Source organism: Cyprinus carpio, chromosome A18 (genome assembly GCF_018340385.1).
Source record: "Cyprinus carpio isolate SPL01 chromosome A18, ASM1834038v1, whole genome shotgun sequence".
Taxonomy (NCBI): domain Eukaryota; kingdom Metazoa; phylum Chordata; class Actinopteri; order Cypriniformes; family Cyprinidae; genus Cyprinus; species Cyprinus carpio.
The window spans coordinates 5,727,418-5,743,369 of record NC_056589.1 but is presented as its reverse complement, the minus strand read 5'-3'; the positions used below and the strand labels follow the sequence as shown (position 1 = coordinate 5,743,369).

Below are 15,952 nucleotides of genomic sequence, written 5' to 3'. Positions count from 1 at the left end.
GGGTCATATGATGCAATTTCAAGTTTTCCTTTCTCTTCGGAGTGTTAAAAGCTGTTCGTGCATAGATAAGATCCCTAAAGTTGCAAAGACTAAAGTCTCAAACCCAAAAAGATATTCTTTATAAAAGTTTACATCACTGTGTGGGAAGATTTGCATAACACCGCCCAAATGTTCACACAAAGAAAGGAATAACTTTTATTCTCACTGTAGTACTGTTGCCACCGGCGCCATGTTGTGGAGACGCTGTGTGCTTCGTTGTGAAAGCGAAACTACTTTGTTTGGCCTTCCAAATAGCAGACACAACTAGAAATGAGTCGTTAAAGGGATACTCCACCCCAAAATGAAAATTTTGTCATTAATCACTAACCTTCATGTCGTTCCAAACCCGTAAAAGCTTCGTTCTTCTTCAGAACACAATTAAGATATTTTAGATGAAAACCGGGAGGCTTGTGACTGTCCCATAGACTGCCAAATAAATAACAGTGTCAAGGTTCATAAAAGGTATGAAAGTCGTCGACAGGATCATCCGCGCCACAAGGATGCGCTGCTTCTACGTGTATTTAGCTTTGATTTGAAAGAAAACAGCGCATCCTTGTGGCGCGGATGATACAGGAGCATATGTAGCATACGGTGATATGAAGAGACACAGAGGAGACTGTTGACAAAGGAATTGTTGAATAAAGTCGTTATTTTTATTTCTTTGCTTACAAAAAGTGTTCCTGTCGCTTCATATAACTCAGATTGCACGTCTGATGGCAGATGGAGTATTCTGACGACGACTTTCATACCTTTCCTGGACCTTGACACTGTTATTTACTTGGCAGTCTATGGGACAGTCACAGGCCTCCAGGTTTTCATCCAAAATATCTTAAATTGTGTTCCGAAGATGAACGGAGCTTTTACGGGTTTGGAACAACATGAGGGTAAGTGATTAATGACAAAATTTTCATTTTGGGGTGGAGTATTCCTTTAAGTTATGTTTACAACACTGTTCCAGAACAGTTCAACCCAAATATTCAGATGTGTGCAGCGCATTTTACAGAGGACTGTTTCCTGAATCCAAGAGAGTTGTTTCTATAAAGTGGGGCAATTCCAACTTGACAAGGACATTCTGGCACTTCGGACTCATATTTTCATGTTTAAAGAATTTGCCGCTGAGTTTTGAGCAGTGTAGAGCAGCACTTGTTGATGTTTCTCTGATCACAAATGCAGACATGTTTTTATGTTTACACAGCACTTAAAAAGAGTATAAGTCATTATAATCAGTAATTATGTCCCCACTGGATGCAACAAATGCCTTGTTTGTAATGCGTTTTATTGGTTTTGTCTCGTCGTGCCGGGACACACAGCATCAGAGTATAGTAAGGGGCGTGACATTTCCGTCACACGCTTGAGGTATTCGGCCAATCACAAAGCACTGGATAGCTGGCCAATCAGAGCAAACCTAGCTTTTCAGAACAATGAGCTTTGTAAAAATCAATGCGTTTCAGAAGGCGGGGCATAGAGGAGCAACAATAATGAACATTATGTGGAAAATAATGTGATTTTGAACCTTAAACCACATAAACACATTGCATTACACCAAATACACCAAATAATGTTCTTTTTAGCAACGTCATATGACCCCTTTAAAAGTCACTATCAGTCACCATTGAGTGTATGTAAAAACTTCTGGCTGCGATCCAATGTAGATTTTGGTCAAATATACTGTTAGTAAGATTTTAAAAGAATTTTATGGGGAAGATGCACATTACATCTTCTGTAGGGCGTGAAGGAATGTGTAACTAATTACTGTTGCCAGAAAGTAATAAGTAATAATATTTCTTTTGAAAGGAGTAAGTTCTAACGAGTAATAAATTACATTTTTGGAGTAACGAGCCCAACACTGGTTACAACTGATACTTATATGCATTTTATGTCAGTAGTCTGCTAAACTGTTATAAAGATCTCTTTGATTTAGCTATCAGAATTTCATCTTTTTGACCACATAGATATCAGAAGCTGCACAAATATTTTCATGTATCACATATTCATAACTCTGAATAAAACAGGTGTTTCTTTCTCGAGTATGAGCTAAATATTTTCATGTATCACATATTCATAAAAAGGTGCAAACTTTAAATTGAAATTTCATATTTTTGCACTATTATTTAATATGTCAGGCTTTACAGGGTTAAAAAGGAGTCTGTAAGTGGGTCAGGGCTTTCATGTGCTCTTATTCAACGGATGTCTTTCATCCTGTTGCACAGGGGCAGAACGGCCTCTGACCTCTCCATTCATTCAGCCATGCCAGAGATATGGGGCTGTGTTATAAAAACACAACTCTTCCTAGTTCAGATTTTACGTGATAGCGCTCAAGGTGTTACGATTTTCCTGATTCCGAAGGCCTTGATTCTAAAATCTGCTCAGGAGTGCTAAAAGACCCTTTGATCACAGGTACAAAAACACACATAAATGTTAACTTCTGTTAATGCATCAATAGTGAGGATCTACGGCATCTACATACAAACAAAAGAACAATGTAAGCATAAATCCTCCTTCAGTCTTATTTGCACAGCAGTTAAATTAAAAGAAGGCGATCAGAGAGCCGCATTATCCCTTTGTAAGCCCTGGCTTCCCATCCATGTCAAAGCTTTGGATTTACTTAGTCACACAATCAAAGAATAACAGGTTTAGAAACAGCAGACTGGCTATATTCGGTAATTATATGAATGGAGCCGATTAGTGTAACAAACAAACAAGAAAAAAACCTGAATAATGGTAAATAGATATATGGACAAAAAACAGGCATTTTGGTGAACAATCCCTTTATCCCCTTTTAGTTTGACTCAGATGTTTGTCCCAAAATAAAGAATAAATTTTGATATGCAATAAGAAAAACAAGCTATAAAATAGCTCTGATAATTTGGTCTTGGAAAAAATATATATCTAACTTTATAGACTTTACAGACATTAGAAAGATCTGAGTCTCTGTTTGAGCTCGATTTAATCTCATTGCTGTCTGAGAGAAACTATTGAGACACAAGAGATATCTCTGTGATATCCTTTCCTATGGAAACAGACTTATTTTGCTGTAGGTGCAAACAACTGTGCAAAATACATTACATACTCTGCAAAGTCTTATAAAATATATCAGTGCTGTATAATCACGCAGTAAAGCTTTGCTGGTGTCACGCAGTCGGATGAAAATGCAGTGGATGGATTGATACAACCAGTGATGTGGCTCAGTTGATCCAGGCGTACGAGTAGAAGCCGTTCTTCTCCCACAGGTCACACCTCTCGCCAGAGTAGCTGGTTACGAAAGAAATGTTCTTGTCCAGCAGGGCGACGCGTGAGGGGAACTCCAGCCACTCCTCTGGCATCCTACCTGTGAGGTTAGGAAGAGTTTAGGAAAGTTACGAGTGAGATTTAATCACACTGATCACATACAATTTCAACCAGCTTAGCTTCCAGAAGTACTTTATATTAGTTTATTATTTTGGTATTTCAGCTTAAATTAGAAGAAATATTGTCTTGGAAACTAGCAGAAATAATACAAATTTTCAGTTAACATTTACTTTACTTTTTATGGTTTTAGTTTTAGTTAATATTAACTTTGGTGATGAATAACTTCAACATTTGAAAAAAAAAAAAAAATACTGAAACTCTGTGCTCTTCCTAATACAACAAAACTAGCTGTTAAAAAATTCAGCATAACACACAAAATCACATCATACAAAATGCAGTGTCATCTGATTTATCAGTTTGATTTATCAACATTCCTGGTCTTGGCAGTGGCATCCTGATGTGTTGGTGGGATCTAACAGAAAGAAACTACACATCACATGATGCACTGCAAATGACCAATTAATCAGAACCAACGGTATGACCTAAAACATTTAACTACAAATCATTAAAATAAAAGTATAATAAGCATATTGAATTTTGAACACAAGGGTTTAATTATAAACTTCAGAGCTTATGGGAGGTTTTTCCTAAAATGTTTATATTGTATCAATAAAAAAATATTCTCTAATGAGAAAAAAAATAGGATTTTTTTTTTTTTTTTTTTTAATTCCAGAATCCTGCTGTTGCCTTCTTGTTCAATTTATTTTCATTGATGAAAACAATGTTGAATAACAGATGCACAACAACTCCAGTTTGGGGTCAGTCAATAAAAAAAAAGAAGTATCTTATGCTCATCATAGTTTCATAGTTATTTGATCAAAAACACAGTCAATACAATAATACTATGAAATATTATTACAATTAAAGATAACTATTTTCTATTTTAATATATTGTAAAATATAATTTATTCCTGTGATCAAAGCTGAATTCAGCATCATTACTCCAGTCTTCAGTGTCACATGATCCTTCAGAAATCATTCTAATATGCTGATCCGCTGCTCAAGAAACATCTTATTATTTTCAAGGTTGAACAGTTGTGCTGCTTCATATATATTTTTTTAATATTATTATTTTGTTATATTACAAATGGTTTACTGACTCATTTGATCAATATAATGCATGCTTGTTGAATAAAAGATTAGTTTTCATTCAGCAACTACAAACCTTTGAATGGTAGCAAATGCACTTAAAACATTAAACCTCAAGAAACAGGGTCAAGCATTTGCTACAGATTTCAATTGTTTTATTATTAGTATTAAACTTACCCTCTTTGGCAAAATGTACAAAATACTTGGTGATCATTTCCTGGAAGCTGATATCAGCTGGTGACAGGGTCCCCAGCACCATTTCAAGACCCCCAAAGAAGGCCAGGCTGTCTAGAAGATGAAAGGCAAAGCGACTGGGGAAGGGAAGCCACCTGGAGGCGTTTGCCTGTTTTGATGGAGTGTAAGTCACCAGATAACGGTACACTGGACTCTTTAAGGCTCCTGAAATACATAATTTAGATTTAAACAACTGACTCTGGATCACAAATGTAAGCATATTGTACAGTCGATAGCAAAAATTTGCAATAATGACCAGCTCACTGTACATTATCCTGCTTATTATACAGCCACTTACCATTAAATATTTATTGGCACTCACAAATGCTAAAATATTCAGAGTGCTGATAAAGCTCAATTCCTTTTATAATTCTGAACTGTGCAATGAAAAATTCATTTGAACCTGCAGCTCTCTTAGCCAGGTCGTTCCTGGGGCAGGTGGCCCTCATGTCAGAGACCATGGTGGTGAAGAGTCTCTCTGGACATCGGTCAGAGGTTGGACACGGAGCTGCGCTATTGTACAGCCTCAGTGCCTGATTGGTCAGGGCCTCTCCGAAAGGGGTCAGTTTGTCTGAGTGAACAATCAACACAGATGTGGTGAGGGAAAACATGTAGACTTCAGTGCTTTAGCCATCTTTTTATGACTGAAGGCAAGTATCACTGACACCAATCCTCCTGATGTCTATGAGTTTTCAGTTTTCCTTATTTTTAACCATTGACTAGCCATTCAACATTACAGTATAATTGAGAGCTATCAATTTGAACGTTTAGTAGACTTAACTAAAATAAAATAACAACCTCTAATTTAAGTCAACTTATTCAGCAAGTAGGAAATATAACACCAAATTCTAGATGAATTATAGATTAATTGTGTAACTTCATATAAAACTTAACTGATGATATCACTACGACATACCGGTATACCGGCTGACAGAACCGGAAAATTCATTTTTACTGACATATGGCCTGACAACATCTCATCTGAGCACAGTTCACTGTTGTTCTACTGAAGCTCCCTCGTCACCTGTACCTTTTCTGCACTTGTTTGACTAGCGTCTGTTATGAATGACTTACTTGTCACAATCCACCGATAGTCTCCCCAAGTCCATGTTGAGATGTTTTCATATGGAGGACTAAAGTGAAAAAACAAAATCAGAATGTAATGAATTGGCTTCCTAAAATTAATTTGAACTGAATTGGCCGCACTCCACGGGATGTTAAAATCTGAATTTAAGTATTAATGACAGGAAGAGGGAATTAACTGAATTGATTTGAAGGAATTTCATTAGTCCAATACGAATTTTGTAACAAAACATTAAAAATGGCAACATTATACGTAATGATTAATTAAACATGTTGATTAATTATGCTTATTTATTCCCTGTAGATAATAGATGCACTGTCTCAATGTATTAATGAAATCTTAATTATTATGATTATAATGATACTTCTTATATGAAATATTATATCAAATAATATAATTTAATATTTTGTAAATATTTTTTATTTTATATTTTTGTATTTATTTTTGTTTTTAATTTAATTATGCAGCATATCGATATATTAATGAAATATAATTTATTATTTGATTATAATATGTATTATATATATAATTAAATATGTTAATACATTTCAAACAATGGTCATAAATATCAGATAATGTTTCTAGAAATAATCCAAATGTTTTATTTGATAACATTTAAAAGAGAGTATATTTCTTTGAATTTCATTTGTTGAATTCAAATCCAAATGATAACTCTGCATCCTGCTTGCAAACTCGGTTCAATTTCCTGAACTTTAAAGGCATTCTCAATTCAATTCTAAATGGTGAACAATCCTGACAGTTTTCTTCCTTTTTAAAACTGATAACTGAAAACCCAACAAAGCTGGTTACCTAAAATCAGTCTCCTGTTCAGTTGTTCCAACCACAAATGGGACGTCATTATAGGCTTCGGCTCCACCCTTCTCCCAGGTTTCAAACGGAGGAGCTTTAAGAACATAGTTGTCAACTACTGCAACCGGGCCAAGAAAAACATCTTTGACTGGAAGATCGGTTAATTCATCGGCTGCCCATGCTGGGTACTGCTGCCACGGGATTGCCTGAGTCAGATACAAATCACTGACATTAATTCAACCACAGACCCATTTCTGATATATTACTACCATTTAGAGAAATTAAACCTCATTGGCAGATTTTCATTGGGAATTCATGAGCGTTCACTGAGATCTGGCAGCCGGTCGAGGTTTGATGATTTATCAAAGTGAGTTTACGGACGCAGGGGCCGATAGGTTGAGGCTGTTGTTAGTCAGCCATGACTCTGCTGCTGCCTTGCTCTAGAAGGTTACAAACTCGGCCATAAATTTCTCACCTGAAGGACTTGAGCGATGTGTAGTTCTCTCAGGCAGATGGCGTTCTTGCAGCCAGTTCTCCTCAGGAATTCTAAGTTGTCTTTTTCTGCTGACTCCAGAGAAGCATTATACACATACGAGCCGCTCATGTCAATCGCGCGATGAAAGAGTCCCTTGGCTAGTGGAGACATCATCAAGGTCCAAACCGAAGTTCCTCCTATGATCACACAAGGAGAGAAAAACTTAATATACATTAATATTAACACGTTTGTGAAAAATAAGTGTGCTTAATTATATTGAATGTGCACTTGTAGTACATCCAGATAATATATTATGATATTAATGAAATAAAAGAAACCTAAATGAATGAAACCTTAAGCCTTGATCAGACTGACAGTCCAAATCCGATTATTTGTGCATCCGACTGGAATCTGATTGTCTGCATTGTGTATCATAACTGTTCAGATTCGATTTGTGTGTCCCGTGGCGCTCTTTCATTTTACTCAGTATCTGCATTAGTTTGTTTGGAAATTGCGTTGGTATGTCTACACTAAAAACAACAATAACAGCAATACAGTTTGCAACTAAAACCAATTTCCAGAAATGTGAATTTGAATAGGATTTCAAACCACATATGAATGTTGCCTGAAACAAATTTGCAAAAATTGGATTTCATGTGATTTTTTGCCATTCACACTAGTAAAATATGACTGGATATGCACAAAAACTGGATTCAGACTGAAAGTCTAAACAAGACTTAAAGGGTTAGTTCACCCAAAAATGAAAATCAGCACATAAATTACTCACCCTCAAGTCATCCTAGGTGTATATGACTTTCTTCTTTCAGACGAATCCAGTCGGAGTTATATTAAAAATTGTCTTTGATCTTTCAAGCTGTTTAATGGCACTCAGCAGGTGTTGCAGTGCATCAGTCCAAAAGTTGTTAAATAACAAGCACCCATCCTTAATAAAAAGTGTCTCACACGGCTCCAAGGGGCGAACAAAGGCCTCCTGTAGTGAATCGATGCATTTTTGTATATTAATTACTTTAATGTAGCTTGCGCAAACAGTTGTACACGGAAGCAGCTCCGGGCAGATGATGTATGAGGCCGTGAAAACCAACGTTTGTTTACAGGATCAAAGGAAGCAAATGCCGAGTTTCCACCGAAATTACCCGGAACAATTGTACCAGGAACTTTTTTCCCCAGGAACTTTTTCTCCCCCAGACCTGTTGCTTTCTGTGTTTCCACCGCGGTCTAAAGTACCGGGAAGATTAGGCAAATAGTCTGGTGACGTAGGTCTGCGCACGTTTCTCAATACAAAGTACGCTGATTTTGGACTTGCATCCTCGGTAGTTCGGACTTTGCGCATTCGACTCGGGAGTGTGATCTCCCGCGGACGGGAGGACGCAAGTCTGGTAATTCTGCAAACAGCAGCATACTTTGATAACATCAGTCAGCTCGCCTTGGCTACTGCAATTTTCCTCACTGTATATTTACAATAAAACGAAATATAAACACCACTGCCTCCTTTCGTTTTCATTTAAACATATTAATAGCTGCAGAAATGTACTTAGTTCAGGGAAATGTGTATATATACAGTCATTACAAATTAAACGAAATATTATATCAATTGCCTCTTTTTTAATTTATTTTTCATTTTAACATATAGATAAATTGAATACAGACCAAATATTACCTGTTAGATTTACCCAAAACAATGTTTATGTTAAACCACTAAAGAAACATCAGAGCCAGCAGCAAATGTCAGAAGGACTAGCCGAGGTGAGACTGCTCTAGGCGGATACATGAGCACTGAGCTCCCGCTGGTCGCGTCTTCTCCGAAATCGGCGAAACACATTTTTAAAAGGGCGCTGTCTTTATAAATAAACCGAAGATTTGAGTTTTAAACAACTACATTCTCACCTGAAATACTTTTAAAATTACATTTCATGACACAATAACAGTAATATTTTGAAAATGATCCGAATAAATGGTGGTTGAAATCAAAATGCTGCGTGAACTCAACCAATCAGCATGTTAAGCGCCCAAGTCCCGCCCCCAAAAGTTCCAGAACTTTGAAAAAGTACTACCTCGCGAGCAGGGACTTTCTGAGGGGCAATTTTTTACCCAGAACTTTATTTAGTTCCTGGTTCCTGTGTTGGAAACACACCGAGTACCAGCCCAAAGTCCCTAGTTCCTGGGTAAAGTTCCTGCGGTGGAAACGCGGCTAAAGTTTCCTTACTTTAGCAAAGGAAAACCAGTCTCCTCTTGGTTTATATCGAAATCCTCCGACATTCTTATTTACAAATCCCCATTTTGTACTTCTAATCAGTGACCTTTTTTTTGTTTTGAAAGGAGTGAAATTATTTCCTTATTAAAGTAATTCTTTGTGAAGCCAGACATTCAGGAACTCTTACAATGCAAATGCAGATGCACCAAAACAATGGGCTTTGATCTCTTTGTGAAGCCAAACACTCAAGAACTCTCGCAATGATTTGATCAGATAGGAAGATCTAGAAGAAAGACCATTTACTCTTTGATCCCTTCACCCATCCTTTCCCCCTGGGTACATGGTCCAGGTCACTAAAAGTTGACAGAGAAATGCCAAGAACTCAAGTTACTATTCTCACATGAAACATTTACTATATCTTCAGGATTCATGATCATAAACTTTTCATGTTTGGTATCATTTTAAAGGTCTCTGTGCGATTGGTAAAATGGTCTCAATTTCACAGTAGTCACTTGTATTATAAGAAAGATTAAGAACTTTTGTAGAATTGTGTTCTGCTGAGAAGGGGGTGTGTCCCCCTTTAGGGGTCTGTGAGAATGTTTATCTCCAGCCAGGTGTGACCCTGATGTGACCACGGGAACCTAAAGAACCAAAAGGTCTTTTATGTTTTTACAACTGATTTGAAGATTTCTTTGTTGTCTGGTCTGAGTATTTAAGGTAAGTGACAAAACATTACTGGGCGATTCTGTAGACAGAAAGCCTGAAGTGTGGAGTGTATTTCATATGCTCCTTACTATGTATCTATCTGAAGTCAGGTATACTATTATTGATTCAAAAATGTAAATGTGTAAAACACATTGTGCCTATAGAGCACACTGTATAGTTGTTTGTGCTACTACATGTGCACATTGGCTAGTTAAGTTTATTCTCTAGAACACCTGAGTGCTTTGCTATGCATTTTAGGCCATGTGTCTTAAATTAGGATAACTGTTACATGTGTGACTATGTTAAATTTTGTGTACCTCCTGCGTGGATCACTTGGCCGTTCCCCATATGGCTACAGTGTCTATGTGCAGGAGCAAAGTTGCAACACAACTGCAATGTGATTTACGATTACACTATCCTTTCTAAATTGGCTTTAAATTGTTTCATTATGTAACTGACATGATACAATTTTACCTGACTGATAATAAATTGTTATATTTGATTTATCCTAAACTCTTCTGAAATCATTATGACTAGTAAACTGTGAGGAGGCTTTTGTTACCGCAAATCTACGGTTAGGATAGGTCAAACTGAAGGCTTGAGAATGATAGGAGCAGTAGGCACATCATTGGAGACCTTCTGATTTCTGTCTATCGCTGCTGTTAGCAAGTTGTATGGGAGAAGACTAAATTAACTACACTTTTGTCATAAGCAAGCAGTAGGCGGCCGGGAAAACATGTATTAGTCTACCTACATCCTCTGACTAACATCAGACTGGTGAATTTGTGATCGTAAGATCCACGTGAAGCTAGCGTGAGACTTAAAAGAGACATTAGGTCCCCAGTGAACGGATAATTGAAAGTATAATGAGTCCGGAATAATCAAATATCAAAACTGATACATAATCAACCGTTGTGATCAGTTTTAAATAGAAACATTGTCTAAATTCAGTGATCACTTAAAACTGGAGTCGGATTGAACATGGAGCTAGAATAAATTTACACTAAATTCTGATAAATTCAGAAGCGCAAGTAAAAGACCGAATACGCATTAAACCTTTGACCAGGCCACTGGATTCTGCTTTTTGGGCCGGTGGGTGGATCCTTACAGTTTTGATCTCTCCACTGCGCTTCCTTGTCCGTCACTTCTGAGCAGCGCATGCGCCGACCTCATACGTCATCCGCCCGGAACTGCTTCCGTGTACAACAAGCTAGATTAAACTGATTTTTATGTTTTAAATATGGTTATTTTTCTTACAAAAACACATTGATTCACTACAGGAGGACTTTGTTTATCCCCCGGAGCTGTGAGACTCTTTTTATTAAGGATGGGTGCTTTTTATTTAACTTCTTTTGGACTGATGCACTGCAACACCCGCTGAGTGGCATTAAACAGCTTGAAAGATCAAAGACCATTTTTAATAGAACTCCGACTGGATTTGTCTGAAAGAAGAAAGTCATACACATTTACATTTAGTCATTTAGCAGAAGCTTTTATCCAAAGCGACTTACAAATGAGGACAATGGGAGCAATCAAAATCAACAAAAGAGCAATGATATTAGCAATGATATGAGCAATGAGCAAGGGCTTTTTAAATAATATAATAAATAAAAAGAAAACAAAAAAAAAAAAAAAACAATATATCAAACTAGTTTTATACTTTTTTTAATCTTATAATAAATAAAAAAAAAACAAAAAGATAGAATACAAAAAGATTATATACACCATATACACCTAGGATGACTTGAGGGTGAGTAATTTATGGGCTAATTTAAATTTTTTATGTTTTTCATGTTGTCCTTATAACATCACATTCTCAATAAGTATAGTAAAGCGTACAGGGGATCATATTTTGGCGGTTCTTGGCATAAAAGTTTGAAAAAGACTTATGCATTGACAATTAGAAATGTCGAGTGTTCAAATACAGTGTCACTGTATGTTGTACCTGAGCTTTGACCAAATATGGTGACCCTTCCAGCATCACCACCGAAGTTATGGATATTTCTCTGGACCCACTGAAGTGCTTGGATCTGGTCCATGAAGCCATAATTCCCTTTGACAGCAAACAGAAAGATGCCAGTAAGTGAACTACTGTTCAGAACCGTGCACATGCAGTGACGGTTTATGAATTTCAATATGCTGTAGTGACAAGCAGAGAGCTAATAACATGGACAGCAGGCCTGAGTGAACTGGATAGGTACAGGCCTTACCTGAGGAGTTGGTGGGAGAACCTTCTCTGAGCACCTCCAGGGCCATGAAGCCGAAAGCATTGAGTCTGTAATTCAGGCTGATGTACACTGTCTGCGTGCGGGCCGCTAGCTCTTCAGTGGGCGAGTATCCTCTCTCCTGGCCACTCAGCATGTGGAGATACCCTCCGTGGATCCACACCATGACAGGGAGTGGTTTGGCGGGCTGTAGACTCGGCGTCCACACGCTGAGATGCAGACAGTCCTCCTGTCCCATGACCTGCCCGTCTTTTCGGAGGGGCTGCACCTGCGCACAGATGCTACGGAATCGAGTAGCATCGTACATGCCCTGCCAACACTGTCCCGCCTCCATCAGGTCCGCCGGGGGTCGCCAGCGACGTTCACCCACAGGTGGTATGGCATATGGGATGCCTTTAAAAGAATAAGCTCCACCTTTCCAGCTCCCACGCAGCCAACCGCACTCCGTCTCCACCTCTGCCACTCCTGGACGCGGAGTCACAGCCACGTATGCCAGGTATCCCGCAAGAGAGAGGAGAGCGATCACGCCGCAGCTGATGAGGAACATGCACCTGCGCGACACCACCAGGAATGGACTGACATAGTGGCGACGGACGTACTGTATCTGTTCCTCTTCTTCGTCCTGCACTAGATAACGATACTCTGTCCCCTCAGGGACCTCATATACATCCTCACTCATTTTTTATCTTCTGTGTGAGAGAGAGAGAATATACAAGTGCAAGTAAATTCCCTGTTCATACAGAAAGAACAAATTGCATTTCTGAGATTTTTTTCCACCACTGCCATATTTTTTTGGGTCAACATTCTTTTTATATAGAGAGGTCCAAATGTATTTGGTTCATTAAACATGGAAAAAGCACAAAGGATTTGGAAAAAAAAATTGTGAGAATGAGAAAAATAAAACTTATGATTATGAATTATCATTTCAGATTATGAACAAATCAAGATCACTAATAAAATAAGTAAATTTGCAACATTAATTATGTGAACTCCTTTGTACAGATGGTCCAGTTTAATTAAGTTGTTATCCCGATGATAATAAAAACATAACATGGTAATAAAACATAAATCAGGGGGAAAAAAAACAGACATTTTTTTTGTTCACTCAGACAGACACTAATGTTGAGGGTTAGTTGCTAGCTGAAATTTCAGTTCTTTATTTCAGTTTTTGCAAGAAGTCTCTTGCTCAAGACTGAATTTATTTGATCAAAACCACAATAATAAAATAAATATTTTGAAAATTTACAATTTAAAATAACTTTTGTTCTATTTTAATACATTGGGATGATTTATAAAGGATCTTGTAACATTCAAAACTTTTTAAAATTCAACTTTTTAAAAATCAAATAAATACTGCCTTGGTGTGTATAATAAATTTATTTCAAAAATATCTTAATTATTATTAATTAAAAATCTTAGCTTTTGACTGGTATGGTACTTACTATATTAATAACAGTAAATGTCATAATTATAAGAAACCAACCCTAAATCCAAACCCTACAGTAAATACTGTACAAGTTGTTCATTAATAATGCTCAGTACTTATTTTTGTAATTACACTGTTACAAGGACACCTTCAAATAAAATGTAACTGCATTTCCCTCATGGCTAGAAAGTGATCTTATACTATCAGACGGGAGGAAAAACATGCAAACATTTTCTGTGAAGCCTGTATTTATAATGCATTCTAAAGATAATCATAATGTTTTATAATTCACATTGCAATCCATATATTGTTCATTACATATACAATGCAATTCATATATTTTCATAAATTGTCTTATAATGTACAAAAGTCAAAAGTACAGTGTAAGACCTATGATGACAAATACCTTGAATTTATGATTGCACCTGTAGAGCGTAAGTCCGTAATGTATCATAACACACAATAACTTGTGAAATTTAATGATCTGTTATAATGCACTCAATCAGTAGTATGCATATTGTCGTGTAGTATACGCATACCAATAGTATTGTGAATATATATATATATGTAATGTATTATAATGTGTCGTGCATGCCTGTGGTTACCATAACTATAAAGCATTATAATGCCTTAGAAACAGATTTTACAGTGTGTGGTCTCAGCATGAAGTCTGTGTACTCTTATGACAGACGCAGGATGAAGCGAATAATCAGCGGAAACCACAAAATGACCCACCGAGAAGCCACACTTTCCCGGTTTAATTTCTCTACGAGTTGAAAGTTGAAATATTACCGCACAAATAAACAAATTCCTCAAAGTTAGGCAACAGAAGAAACACAATATTAACTTGTTAAAACCTGTCTGAGGAGGAACTGATTTCAACAACAGATTAAGACTCGAAGAACTCCTTTAAGCACAGCATATATCGCATGTATGTGTACTAAACCGTGAAAATCATAACAAAAATAACAAATCTAACGATACAAAGTTACTTGAAATAGCTCAACGACGACGCAAGCACTCAGAGAAACTTTTTCATCTATATTTACCAAACCATAATCGCTTGCTCCTGTTTCAAAGCCTGAATTTAATATGAAAAAGTAAAAAATGTGACAAAATTATGCATGTAATGTACTTACTGTGACATTAGAGCTCGTGCACGCACGTACTGTTACTGACAAAACAGCCCTACACGTTTAATATCTCTGGCTCCGCCCATAACTCGAGTTTTACATGGCCGCTTTAACAAACATTTCAATGTCACAACCACCAAAAACTAATAAAGCAAAGCATTAATAAAGCCTAAATTAAATCTTATTTCTAAAGCACATACAAGCGCAGCATAACAATACTCATATTAACTTTATAATACGTATGCGCATAGTTTGAAGTGTAAGAGCCAATTTTTAAGAGATTTAAAAAATGTTTCCATTTCATTTCTTGTATTAAAAAGAACAAGGGGAAGAATTTGTGACATGGGAACTGGAAATGAAATTAAATGAAAATAATTTTAAACCATTTTCATATATCATATTTCATTTTCTAGATAGATATACATTATAGATAGATAGATATCTTTTTGCCTTCAATACCTTTAACTTATGTAATGTTCAACCCCACAACATTTTGAATGTAATAGCCTGATTTGAAGGATTGAACTATTCAATCTGTTATAGATTTCTGATATAAGATATTTTTATTCTGGCCCATTCAGCAATGCATCTATAATATACACTGGTTAAAGCCTATGTGTTACTTTACATGTATTCATTTGTGTCAATAAAATAATTTAAAGAACACCACGAAAGCAAATGCATTTTATCAGGAAATCAATTCTAGGCCTGATTAACGAACTCTATAAAGGTTTAATTGTTTTTCAATTGATTTAGATATTGATCCCTTCCCAACATGGGAGGTAATTTGCTAGTGGTGAAAAGGCTTTTGAATTTATTAAATTAATTGCATTATGTCGCGCTTAGACTGATTACTTGACTATGTTATGTGTAATCTTACAAAACCAGTGGTGGATCCCACAACATGTGTACTCGGCCTGAAATGAAAAGAGCAAAAGTGATAGATGCATTGCTATGGGGAGCTAGTGAATACCTAGAGGCACAATTCAAGAGAGATATCTTTTAACCCCACAGGGATGTATAACAGATAGCTTGGCTGTTCCTAACTCTAAGGTCCATGAGGATTTTTATTTTTTTTGCCTTCCTTAAGGAAGCACTTTATCATCTTCGGCATTGCTGATACTGTAGTTCAGGGCTTTTTTTCATGAGAATATACACTACAGCACAGCGAG

General features: G+C 36.7%; 1 protein-coding gene across 1 annotated transcript; it reads right to left on the bottom strand.

The window, feature by feature from the left end:
• Positions 1–2,042: 2,042 nt before the first annotated feature.
• Positions 2,043–14,904, bottom strand: si:ch211-71n6.4 (para-nitrobenzyl esterase). Its single transcript, XM_042774870.1, has 9 exons — positions 14,787–14,904; positions 12,207–12,910; positions 11,942–12,049; positions 7,080–7,276; positions 6,605–6,810; positions 5,785–5,843; positions 5,114–5,281; positions 4,654–4,875; positions 2,043–3,367 (listed from the first exon to the last, which is right to left on the bottom strand). The coding sequence occupies exons 2-9, from the start codon at positions 12,898–12,900 to the stop codon at positions 3,225–3,227; spliced, it is 1,797 nt and encodes a 598-aa protein (XP_042630804.1). The 5' UTR covers positions 12,901–12,910; positions 14,787–14,904; the 3' UTR covers positions 2,043–3,224.
• Positions 14,905–15,952: the final 1,048 nt, after the last annotated feature.

Excerpts from the sequence above, each read along its gene's own strand:
- si:ch211-71n6.4 (XM_042774870.1), bottom strand. The coding sequence starts at position 12,900 with ATGAGTGAGGATGTATATGAGGTCCCTGAGGGGACAGAGTATCGTTAT. Across the intron at positions 12,050-12,206 it reads TTCTCCCACCAACTCCTCAG|GGAATTATGGCTTCATGGAC; the intron begins GTAAGGCCTGTA and ends TTGCTGTCAAAG. Across the intron at positions 6,811-7,079 it reads ACATCGCTCAAGTCCTTCAG|GCAATCCCGTGGCAGCAGTA; the intron begins GTGAGAAATTTA and ends TATCTGACTCAG.